This window comes from Podarcis tiliguerta (assembly GCF_965153285.1).
Source record: "Podarcis tiliguerta genome assembly, chromosome: 7".
Classification (NCBI taxonomy): Eukaryota; Metazoa; Chordata; class Lepidosauria; order Squamata; family Lacertidae; genus Podarcis; species Podarcis tiliguerta.
Window position 1 is genome coordinate 64,389,862 of NC_139540.1, and position 12,429 is coordinate 64,402,290.

At 42.0% G+C, this 12,429-nt stretch overlaps 1 protein-coding gene across 2 annotated transcripts in view; it reads right to left on the reverse strand.

Annotated features, from left to right (window-relative positions):
- The window catches only part of GMDS (GDP-mannose 4,6-dehydratase), a 284,442-nt gene that overhangs the window by 68,866 nt on the left and 203,147 nt on the right, over window positions 1–12,429 (reverse strand). For both annotated transcript variants that reach the window (XR_014513385.1, XM_083449591.1), the window contains exons 8-9: window positions 10,491–10,609; window positions 1,065–1,161 (exon numbers count right to left, since the gene is read on the reverse strand). Coding sequence is in view for 1 of the 2 variants with exons in the window: in XM_083449591.1 (XP_083305717.1) it covers window positions 1,065–1,161; window positions 10,491–10,609 (216 nt within the window). In the remaining variant the exon portion in view is untranslated. The remainder of the gene's footprint in view (window positions 1–1,064; window positions 1,162–10,490; window positions 10,610–12,429) is intronic.

Consider the following 12,429-nt stretch of genomic DNA (forward strand, 5'->3'; position numbering starts at 1 on the left):
ATAGGTTTATGCATGCTGTACTAGTACGTATGAAATTATCACTGTCTAAAATGCCAAGTCTGTACTGTTTTCCAGCACCATGATCTACCACAGCAAACTAAGGAGGCTGATTCAGTGACCACCAGTTTAAATGGTCATATTATCTGGCTGAATGAATGATGAATATTTAGAATGAAACACTGTAAAAGGTTAATATGCACATTGGTGGCTATGGAAACCTCCATACCATCATCCATCAACATAAGCAGATGGAACTGATTGATTAGTGTTTGATTGACTTCAATGGAAGTACAATGAATCAGGATTACTAGTGCCAAATATGTATTTTCTTTTCTTTGTGGCAGAGCCATATAAATAATTGTGTTCTTCTCCATAACTGACAGTTTTTAAACTGCTTCCAAATTCACAAGGATATATTAGAAGCATTCTGGCCTAATTAAGAGAATTTATTTCCAGCACATGAAAGGAAATGTCTTAATTATGACTTTTCAGTGACTTTCCATTAACACAGTCACAAACAGCAGGTAGATGAACATAAATATATAAAATAAAATTCTATGGTCTTATATTCTAGACTGATTTATTTATTTATTATTTTTTGAATACCCTCTCTCCCTCTCCTTTCTGGTTTTCCCATGTATTTATTTGCTGGAATATACTGCAGAAAAGAAGCATATAAATTTAAACTTTTAACACATGAATAGATATAAGACTTGAAAATACAAATGGAAAATATATAATAAATCGCACCCATCATTACTTCTGTCTCAAGCATTTATGCTCCAGCAACTATCTGGAAGAAAGAAACTGTCCACATCTTCTTTGCTAATTCAAAACTGGATTAAATAGAGCATGAAATATCCAGTAATTCTGGTTTCTGAGTTTTATCCCTGTTTTGCATAAACAGGGTACCGTAATTAAGAGAAATATATGACTACCTGTTTGAAAGCAAACGGGGTAGTTGCAGTTAGAATCCTTTTGCAAACGGCTGCCCAAATGCGGCGATTTGGTGACTGAATTTGTTTTACATTCCTCTGTAAAGCTGAAAGAATCACTTTGCTTACCACTTCAGTTGGCCTGTAGTATTTGTGATTAACTGTCACATGGATCTTGCCAGTTTCTTTGCATCGACCTACTTCGTTCTCATTCTTGCCTTCCCACCTGCAAAGATGACAAACATTTCATCACCTCATAATGTCTTTACCAGTCTGGTCACAGCAGCATTTGGTGCACAGATTCTTAGACAAGGCTGGTGTTATTTCTCTCTCCAGGCCAATGTACACTTCAGGCCACAGGAGCAGAGGCAGAGGTTTGACCAGAGCGGAAGCAAAATGGCTTTTAAGGTCCACTTGTTTTGTGCTCTGATACTATGCATGAGATGCAGCATAAGCTTTTGGCTCTGGACACCACTTTGTTAGGCGCATCATGTCCTATATTTTGCTAGGAGATCTATAAGGTAAAGGTAAAGGTACCCCTGCCCGTACGGGCCAGTCTTGACAGACTCTAGGGTTGTGCGCCCATCTCACTCAAGAGGCCGGGGGCCAGCGCTGTCCGGAGACACTTCCGGGTCACGTGGCCAGCGTGACATTGCTGCTCTGGCGAGCCAGAGCTGCACACGGGCCGTTTACCTTCCCGCTCGTAAGCGGTCCCTATTTATCTACTTGCACCCAGGAGTGCTTTCGAACTGCTAGGTTGGCAAGCGCTGGGACCGAACAACGGGAGCACACCCCGCCACGGGGATTCGAACCGCCGACCTTACGATCGGCAAGCCCTAGGCACTGAGGCTTTAACCCACAGCGCCACCCGCATCCCTAGGAGATCTATATAAGGACACAAATAACAGGATTCTGTACCTGAAGAAGCACTAGATGAGGGGTCAGCAAACTTTTTCAGCAGGGGGCTGGTCCACTGCCCCTCAGACCTTGTGGGGGACCAGACTATATTTTGAAAAAAAACAATGAACCAATTCCTATGCCCCACAAATAACCCAGAGATGCATTTTAAATAAAAGCACACATTCTACTCATGTAAAAACACGCTGATTCCCAGACTGCAGGCCAGATTTAGAAGGCGATTGGGCTAGATCCGGGCCCCGGACCTTAGTTTGCCTCCCCATGCACTAGATCATGAATCTTTTGCCACAATAAATATGTTGCTCTTTAAGATGCTACAAAAATACAGTTTTTAGTGCTACAGACTAACACTGATAAGCAGTGGAATTTATGCCCGAGTAGTTAGAAATTAGATGTTTACAAAAACAGATGTGTAACATAGGCTAGAGATATAAAGGAGACAACAAAATACAAAAATATATTCATTTATCATTTGATACATAGTCAATAAAGATGATACTTAACATCTTTGTACATTTGTTTTCCCAGGTCTAACGATGACAGAGCTACAAGCAATCTCCAATTTGCCTTGAAATGTACTCAGATCAAACACAATCACTTTCAACATCAGACTAAAAACTTGTTTGTCTAATTACGTTCTTTAGTTGGTTTCTATGTTGCTTTCATGATAATTTGTCAAACTATTTTAAAACAAGCTTTCTGATTTTTAAGTTTGGTCTCCTTTGTTTTTCACACTATTACATTAACGTAAGACCTCATAGAATCCTTCCTAAAAGCCACATGCTGGGCTTTGCAAGAGGGAAAATTTGACTCTGTGAAGTGGACCAGCATATGGTCTGTTCACGGAAGCACTCCGAGTTACAGCCTGTCTTAAATACTGAAATGGAACAAAAGAGGTGAGTAGACCTCATGCTCATGGGGTGAATTACAAACAGAATGAGCAAATGGTGTGCATATGTTTGCATAAGGCTGAAATCCCCTCTCTCTCCCAGGCTTAAGCTCAGAGGGCCCTAAGCATATTGGGTCTCACAGAGCACTTATTGGAACATCAAACAGTCCCACCCTCAACCATATGCCAGGCAGGCCCATAGCTAGGACATTGGCATGGGAAGCAAGAGCGAATTTTGCTTGCCTGCAGAAGATCATTATCTGTGTTTGAGGTGGGGGGCAGGGACTCAGCTTTCAGAATATTTTAAAAACAATGTGTGATCAAATGTTTACGATACTGTACGTTCACATAATTCATTGTTGCACAACTATAAACATTCCCATAATCTTCAGAAAATGGAGATTAGGGAATGATCCAATCCCACCCCAGTACGTAAGGCAAGACAAATCCTGTACGCACAGCGTACAGCTGTATAGAAATCCTGTACACTCATAGCATGCCATGGATTTTCCCCATTAGATGGCAGTTTCCTGGTAGTTATTTGTCAATTCTGGAAGAAGGGAGTAAGGAAACCCCTTTGCAGCTGTAAAAGGACCAGAGCTGCCTCTGGAAGCAGTTGACCTCATGCTTTGAGTTTTCTAGAGACTCACTATTCACCATCACCACAATATAGTGGTACCTCTGATTATGTACTTAATTCGTTCCTGAGGTCCGTTCTTAAACTGAAACTGTTCTTAACCTCAAGCACCACTTTAGCTAATGGGGCCTCCTGCTGCTGCCGCGCCGCCAGAGCACAACTTCTGTTCTCATCCTGAAGCAAAGTTCTTAACCCGAGGTACTATTTCTGGGTTAGCGGAGTCTGTAACCTGAAGTGTCTGTAACCCGATGTACCACTGTAAAAGTGGTCAGTTGGATGTTGCAGTTGCTGGATGCAACAGGAGCAAGGAAAGGGTGGCTCAACCTAGACAGAAAAATATGCAGCCACTTTTTGTTTTCAATAACAGAGAAGTAGAGACAGTTGCTAGTCAGATTACTAGAGAAAAATGATGTTAATTCCTTCCAAGGATTTATTACAGAAGCATATTAATGATAATATTTTCGGCAGCCATTTTTGAACACACTATGAAATATTACTGAAAGTAGAGAGACAGAAAGAGAAAGAAAGCTGTCAGCATTAACTTTTGTCTACTTTCCTGCTCAGAATTTGTTGACAGAGCAGAAGGACCTTCTCTGCAGGAGTCCTGATTCAAGGCAGATATAACACAAACGCAGAAGATTGCTCAAGAAGCAGGACAAAAACCACATGGGAGAAAATTTAAAAAATGTATAGACATGCTAGATCAAAATAGAACCCCATGTAGGGAAAGATCAAGTTAAATAAGCAGGGGGACAATATACAGCCTTGCCATACTCCTTTCCCAATTTTGAACCAATCAGTTGTTCCATATCCAGTTCTAACTGTAGCTTCTTGTCCCACATAGAGATTTCTCAGGAGGCAGATGAGGTGATCAGGCACTTCCATTTCTTTAAGAACTTGCCATAGTTTGCTATGGTTGACACAGTCAAAGGCTTTTGCATAGTCAATGAAGCAGAAGTAGATGAATAGTAAGAGATGATAATTATTCAGCAGCTCAACATGTTTCCCAAAGATACAGTTCAAAATACTGTGCGCAGTACTCATGCCAGTGGGAAAGCAATGCAATAAATATTTGTAAACAAAACACTTTGAAATAGAGAAATGTCTGCCACAAGTATAAGGATGCATAGTTTGAATAGGAAAGTAATTTTTCAGGCTAGTGAGTTTGTCACCAATTGTCAGCCAGATTAGCCACTTCACTGGAGTTTAGTGCATGCATAACAGAATATTATTGTACGCCACAAAGTTCCGCATGGGCCCTTTTTATCACCAGAATGAAGGTCATGATTTTGAAAATAAGCTCCACTTTAATGACATACTTCCTTCCTTGTTAATGTTCAAAGATGCTTAATTGTTCTGCAAACAACAAAAATGAAAGCCCAATCTTGGGTTCATGCTAACACTTCAGCTTAGCTCAACTGCTATTAACCACAGGATAAAGACATCAGAAGGAAATGACCAGATTGCAGGTCAAAATGCATGCATGACTACTGCATGTTTAAAAAAAGAGAGAGAGATTTCCCATCATCGTGTTGCATTTTTGTTTTGTGGATAAGCAACAGATGCAATAAGAAAACTGACTATGGGGCAAAGTTTAGACAGGAAATAAATATGGTACGGTAATCACATTCATCTGATGTTCAGATAGAATTTCTACTTGCTTAATACCTACTAAAAGAGAAAGTACAAGAAAAAAACCACAGAAGAAAAGTAATTAAACCCCCAAATCTGAAAAGCGTGATACGTAGCTCTTATAACAATGTGTTCACCAGCTACAAATGACCGTTTTTCAATCCTCCTATAAAAGGGAAATGACAGTAGCAACAACAAGGAATATCCCTGTGCGAGCCATGCATGTTAAGTCAAATGAAGTTTTGCCTTTGATTTCAATCTGATAAGGATTACTCTCCAGCCCTATCCAGGTGCTGAGACTCTTCTCATGATGAAGGTCATGTGAGGGAAGAGCGGAGGAGCACTGGCAAGCCTTGCTGCTTGGGTGCATCACCTTCCATTTGTTTACAACATGCCAGCCTCCACAAATAGGCCATGCGGAACAAGTTCATCCTTCAACTCATTGAGGCCTGTAAACAAGGGGAAGGTTCTGCACTGGAGGAGAAGGGGCTTGCCAGCATGCCTGTGCTCTCCCTCCCATCATTTTCATTCCATAAAGAAACCACACACCTGAACCGTGTGGGGAACACAGCCAAAATATATTGAAGTTATTTATTATTTTTAACTTCTTGGGAATCCATGCTCTGGCTGGTAAATGGCAATGCCAGGCAACGTGCCATATTGTCACTGATGGCACTATATCCAGCCAGAGTCTTAGGGGTTGTAGAATGTTGTCTAGACTGCCTGCTGCTTGACCTTTTGATACTGTGGGTCACAGGACCCTTCTGGATAGGCTCTGGGTGGGATGCAGTTGATATGTCAGAGCAGCGTACATGGTCTCCTACCCTTCCTTTTCTTCTGACAACATCTTGTAAGAAAGGTTATGCGGAGAAATAGTGACTGGCCCATTAAGCTTCACTGCTAAGTGGACCTGGTTCTTCCAGGTCTGATTCCAATACTGATTCCACTCATAGCTGTCAACTTACAGATTTGAAAATAAGGGACCAGCAGCCTCATAAATAAGGGATCAGCAGCCAAAATAAGGGATTTTGGTCAACCAGCTCCTTTCCTTTCCCCCATAACAGTCAATCAAAGGAGCCTCCAAAACAAATCCAAAAGCCACCCCCTCCCACGAGATCGCCGCCTGCCATTGTACTCAACCAGCTCCTTTCCTTTCCCCCCACCATGTGCCCCTGCTCCAGACAGACATTTTCCCCGGCAAGGGTGAGTGGGCCATTGGTGATGTATCTATCTAATTCTGAGCACATGTATGTTCAATCTCTGAGCCCCTCCGAGCCAAAGGCAGAAAGCCCAGCCAGCAGCCAAACGAAGCCTCAAGTGGTGGTTCCCACAGCACAGCAACCCAGCAAAGGGGATGCAGCAAGGAAAACCACTGTCACTTCTCCGCTGGGAAGCGCTGAGCAAAGGCGAGTCCCCGGGCAACGCGGCCGATTTGATCGGCACAAGGCATGCAAATTCCACCCCCCAGTCATTCTTAGACTCCTTATTGGGTGAGCAAAGCAGCCAAGCAACACAGTTGGAGCCTCCCTCCTCCCTGGCCAGCAGGCAGGGAGGGAGAGGAGCTGCTTCCTTTAAACCTGGGAAATTTAAGGGACATCATCAATAAGGGACAGCAGCGGGACACGGCACTGGGATAAGGGAATTTCCTGCCAAATAAGGGACGGTTGACAGTTATGATTCCACTTTCTTGATGCAGATTTATAGCTATATAAATTTATAGTTGCATAGCTTATAGTTTATTACTGTTCATTCTCTATTCTGTCGTAAGGCAGGGTTTGGCAACATAATCTCCTCTATGGAATAACTTAATTGCAGAGTTTCCATAATTAGAGAAGCCTTCAAAAACATTTATCTGTTGTTTGAAGCAGTCATCATCACAACAACGAATCTTATGATTGTTTAAAAAACAACAGTTGTCTTGAATATTCTTAGAACAGGGTGAGGTTGCAGGTTAGGACATGTTGGTCAACATGAGGACACTACAACCTCTGGTTACGTCAGAGCTCAGTTGGTTAGGGCATGGCACTGATAATGTCAAGGTTGCAAGTTTGATCCCTGTATGGGACAGCTGCATATTCGTGAATTGCAAGGAGTTAAACTAGATGATTCTCAGAATCCCTTCCAAGTCTGCAGCTCTATGATTGAGCCCCCAAACCTGGCTAAGCCAAAGATACGCCAGCCTAAGTTGCTCATCTCAGCTGAGTTCAAGCTGGTATTAAGCCTCCAGAAAGCGTTTGGATGTGTGGAGGGAATGGGACCAGAGACAGGAGACTAAGGCTAGATCCTAAGACCATTCAGCCTGGTCATACGACCTAGCAACCTGGCACAGAACACTATTTTAAAGGCTCGCTTTTCCTCCACCGTGATCAGAGTAGCAACCAGTCTCATTGCTGAATGGGGTTTGGATCTGGCTTAATTTATGCCTGCTTGCTTTACGCCAGCTTCTTGTACCTCTAGGATTGCTCCCTTGCACATCCTGAAAAACAGCTCTTGCTCGTTAGACTTTTCAGAACCCTTTACTCCTTTAAAACATTTCTAGGCTGCTTTCCCCCCAAAACACCCAAAGCAGCTTACACAGAAGAAATGCAAACACTCTGAAGAACAGGCAAATCATGACCATTTCAGGCAAGGATAGCAAAAATGGAGATTAATGTGACTGTTCATTGCTTTTTTATGTTAATCTCAGCCCTTCAAGCAACGAATACTTTTGCTGCAGATCTATATGTAGAATTATATGAGGGGAAACCTCATAAATCTTTCCACTGCTTATATAGGGTCCCCTCCACCTTTATTCACAGACAGCAGTCTGCTAAGAACTTTCGAGTGCCGTAGTGGTTTGAGGCTATCCTTACAATGCTGCTCTGATTTAATAAGATTAATGACAGAAAATTAGTCAAGACAAGTGTTTGCCTGTTTGGTTTATCCTGTTGGAGTTCAAATGAGAAGAGGAAAGTGTTTCCCCATCGTATTACTTAATTAGTAATAGGCAAAAGGAAGATAGAAAGGGGGGGAGAAAAGGTGTAATAGTTACAGGGGGAAATATTTGTAGCTGAAAGGTCTTCTTGTCAGCGCAAGGAACTGAATTAGAATCACTCTGAGCAGTCTCATCATTCCAGAGTTTTCCTTGGCAGTAGCCGTGTTAAAAGAAAAAAAATGAACTAGATTTCAAAGATGAAAGACAAAATTGCTTACATTTCACTTGTCAAAATTTCCTTTTCCTCATTGTTTCAGACCAACACAATGAAACACTGTTATCTTTGACATAGTAGATACACCACTGATTTTGATGTGGATTAAATGCCAACGCTAGGGGTAGCTTTGCAAATTAATACAATGAAATTAAAGCGACACATGGTCTCGGAAGTTTCAAACCAGTGATGGAGAACAGATATGGGTAAGGGCATTTTGTGTGTGTACTTTCTCCATGTCCATTCCCCCTTCCCTTTCTCTCACACTCTCACACATACCTCATTCATTGTCCCATGCAATACTCATATTATGTACGTAACATTCACATTCATATGCACCAGGAATACCTTCGGATGTCATGGGACTACAACTCCCATCATCAGTGTCTACTGGCCATGATAACTGGGCTGATAGAGTTGGAGTTGAACAACATCTTTGGGCTCTATGTTCATTATACAGCATATACAGAGCTTAACACCTGACCCATATCCCACCATTCTTGCCAACAGCATACAGTTCCATCTGTCTCTGTGTGTGCTCTGATAGTGAAGTGGGGGGGGAAAGGGGTCTCCTTTGGTACTGTGGTTGCTTTTGCTGGATCAAAGAGTCTTTTGTCAGAGGAGGGGCACCAGCAACCCAGCCTGTCCTACAATCACCTTGGTTTTTTAACAGAAATATGCAAGGAAGTAAACAAATAATACAAACAGAAGCAAGTGCTTCTGATCTCCCCCAAGTCTGCTGAAAACTCCTATACCCGGAGAAACCTAGAGCATGGGTAGGCAAACTAAGGCCCGGGGGCCAGGTCCAGCCCAATCGCCTTTTAAATCCGGCCTGCGGATGGTCCGGGAATCAGCGTGTTTTTACATGAGTGGAATGTGTCCTTTTATTTAAAATGCATCTCTGGGTTATTTGTGGGGCCTGCCTGGTGTTTTTACATGAGTAGAATGTGTGCTTTTATTTAAAATGCATCTCTGGGTTATTTGTGGGGCATAGGAATTCATTCATTTCCCCCTCCAAAAAATATAGTCCGGCCCCCCACAAGGTCTGAGGGACAATGGACTGGCCCCCTGCTGAAAAAGTTTGCTGACCTAGAGAAACCTGCAGTAGTCCCAAGGCAGACTGAAATGCCTCATATCATGGATGTCTAGCCTGTCTCCCTCACCTGATAAACCTTCTCCATAGCATCCTGATAGGAAGCCCAGAGTCTCTGAAAGTGTACCAATCTGGATGTCATAAGGTTCTATCAGCAGGATTATACTTGGGAGGAAAAGAAGAGGGAGAAGATCCAGTTGCAAACAATGACCCAGCACATGACTCAGAGGTGCTGGCAGGGATGCTTGGCAGTGAGAATATAAGTCTCTTTGTCTCCTCTGGACCTTTGCCAAGTTCACAACTCCCCGTGAGCTCTGCAAGTGCTTGTTCAATTGCTCATCTCCAGAAGTCGCTGCCTCAGTTCCTGCTCCAGTGCCCATTTGCTTTTGGAATGGAAATTTACTTGCCATTTGGATTCTGTGAAAAGCAAACCCCAAAACTGACAGCAGGTTCAGAGCGAATGAGGAAAATTGATTTTCTTTTTTGAGTCATCCATCCACCTACTGATACAACAATGCAGTATGTAGCTGTTGTTGGACTACAGCTAGCTAGCAGGAGCAGTGGTCAGGGATGATGGGGACTGTAGTCCAAAAGCAGCTGGAAACCCAAGTTTGGGGAAAGCCGCTCTAGATTTCAGTATCTGAGCACAAAATTGTAATACCAAATATGAGAATGGCACACTTGGTTGTTGTCCCACAACTGTGAAAACTCCCTTGCCTTAGTCAAAACCTGAGTCTTTCTTGGATGTACACAAGACTCCCTTTGTTAGGCTGGATTTTAACGTTTGGGATTAATCATGGGAAACCAGGGGCCAGATTCATCTAATGAATGCAAAACCTCTGTCTTTAAAGAGACCTGCCATGAGAGTTTTTATTTGTTCTTTGGCTTGGAATGGCCAAATGGTCTTAATGTGGACATTTGAATACTGTCACCTTCCCCTCCACCATCAAGTGAAAACCAAACAATTTTTTTAGTGCTTGATTGCACAATTTTAGGTACAGATAGAACAGAGAGAATTCTGCCATTTTTTTGTTCTGGATATGAGTTGTCAACATATCTTCAAATTAGACTGAATGGGGGAAAAGGATAATACTGAAAGGCTTCAGGACATAATAAGAGAGAGCACGGCACATGAACAGGTAGAGCACGGTAGAGAAATGGTCAACCAAAATTATTGCTGTTGTGTGTTCCTACTTACACAATCGTTTTCCCAATGTGCTGGAATGCCTTCTCCACAAATTCGCGGACACTGTGGACCTCCCCAGTAGCTATTACAAAGTCCTCTGGCTCATCCATTTGCAGCATTAGCCACATAGCCTGAAGAAAGATAAGTACATCCTAGTTTAGTTCATCTGTTACTGCTCTCCCATTTGGTGCATTTTATTGTATTACCACTTAAAACAACCCAAAGCATTTTCAGTTAGCAGAACAGCACTTCAAGGAAAAGCCGTACCACTGTGGCAAATTATTTTCACAACATTAGAGGAAGAAATAATATAATATAGCCTAATTGGTTATAACTTCTCACTGCTCTATGGAAGATAATTTATTGATTTATGCATTTATAACCCCCCAAACGATCACAAGAATCAAGGGAGTATACAGCTCATGACAATAAAATAAATGAAAGTATCCAGAAAACATCATTAAAAACACCAATAAAACCTCCATAAATACTGATTTGTCAAAACAGAACATTTGTCAAAAGTACAATTGTTAGAAGACATCTTAAAGTAGGGAGGAATGGTTCCCACCAAAGTTCTAGTGGTAGAGAGTTCCACAGTTGGGCCGGCCACAGTAAAGGCTTGGTTCATAGTGAAGGCCAGCTGAACCTCAAGGGTATGTGGAACCACCAGGAGTGCCCCATCAGACGACCTCAATACACTTCATAAAAACCTTGCCCCATCCCACTGCATGGCTATACATCTCCCATTACTGGAATGCCTTTTTTAACCCATCCTTATTTAATTCCTCTGAAAATGTCAGGGTTAAAATGAGCAGCTGTATAAAGCTGTTCTTATCTCTCTTTTTTTGAACACCCAAATGTTGTCCAAACGTATATACAAGCATTCAGGAATACAGGTTCCCAACAGTGTCATCTCTCCTTGTACTGGACTTGGCAAAAATGCCCAAGTCATGAGTGAAACAGGCAGGAATGTCCCCGGGACAAAGCCACCATTTGCCCATGGACAAATGGACTGAGAAAATGCCTCCTAAAGATCTTAGAAACCAGAGTAGATGGGTGTGAGGTTTCTCACTGCTGGACAGCAGAAATTCTTCACCCCAGCACACTTCTTTTTGTCCTGCCAAATGGCCTCACCTCCCAGCATATTTATTAGTTGGTTGGCTGCCATTCCTCTTAACACCTTAGGATCAATTTAAACCAGCCACTGGACATCACAGGGATGAGGGGATTCTATTTGAAGGCACATTTTTTTGCTCAGGTTATAACCTAGATATTAGGTTATAACTGAGATTGCAGCCCATAACTCAGTTCAACCTGTATTTCAGATATTTTCCAGGAGGTGGTAGTCTGTAATCTTGACACATTTTGAGAGCTTACAAGAACCTTCACTCAGTAAATTACACTGGCAAAAAGTCAATTTTTTTTATTAAAGTCATGTGACACCCTTGTTTTTGCAAAATCCAGATTCCACAACTGGAATAAATGAAGAAAATGAAGCACTGGGCATATGCCTTATTTGATTATTTGTTGTCTGTAGAAAACTACATTTTCTCTGGCCAAATACATGTCCGACACTTATGTGAAGTTAAAAAATGTATACATGTAAATTTAGCTGCTTAAGGTGTAGTTATTTGACCTGCATTAACATAGCTAGCTGAACAAAAAGAAAACAAAATCGTGAAGACGTTTTCATAAAAGGCAAAACGCAAATAAACACAGAAACTTTCTTCTTCTAAATAAACAAAGAGTTTTGGAATGAATTACGAACACATATCCTCCTTCACTGATTTTAATAGGTGGCAAAGTTGCGTAACTGAGTCTGGTGGCTGTGCAGAGCTTTCAGGGCTAAATAGCTATGGCAGATGAAAGGCAAGCAAGAGAAATCAGGAGCAACAAATGTCTTCAACATCCTGCACAGGGTCAGCAGCTGAGCCAAGAACAGAACTTGAGG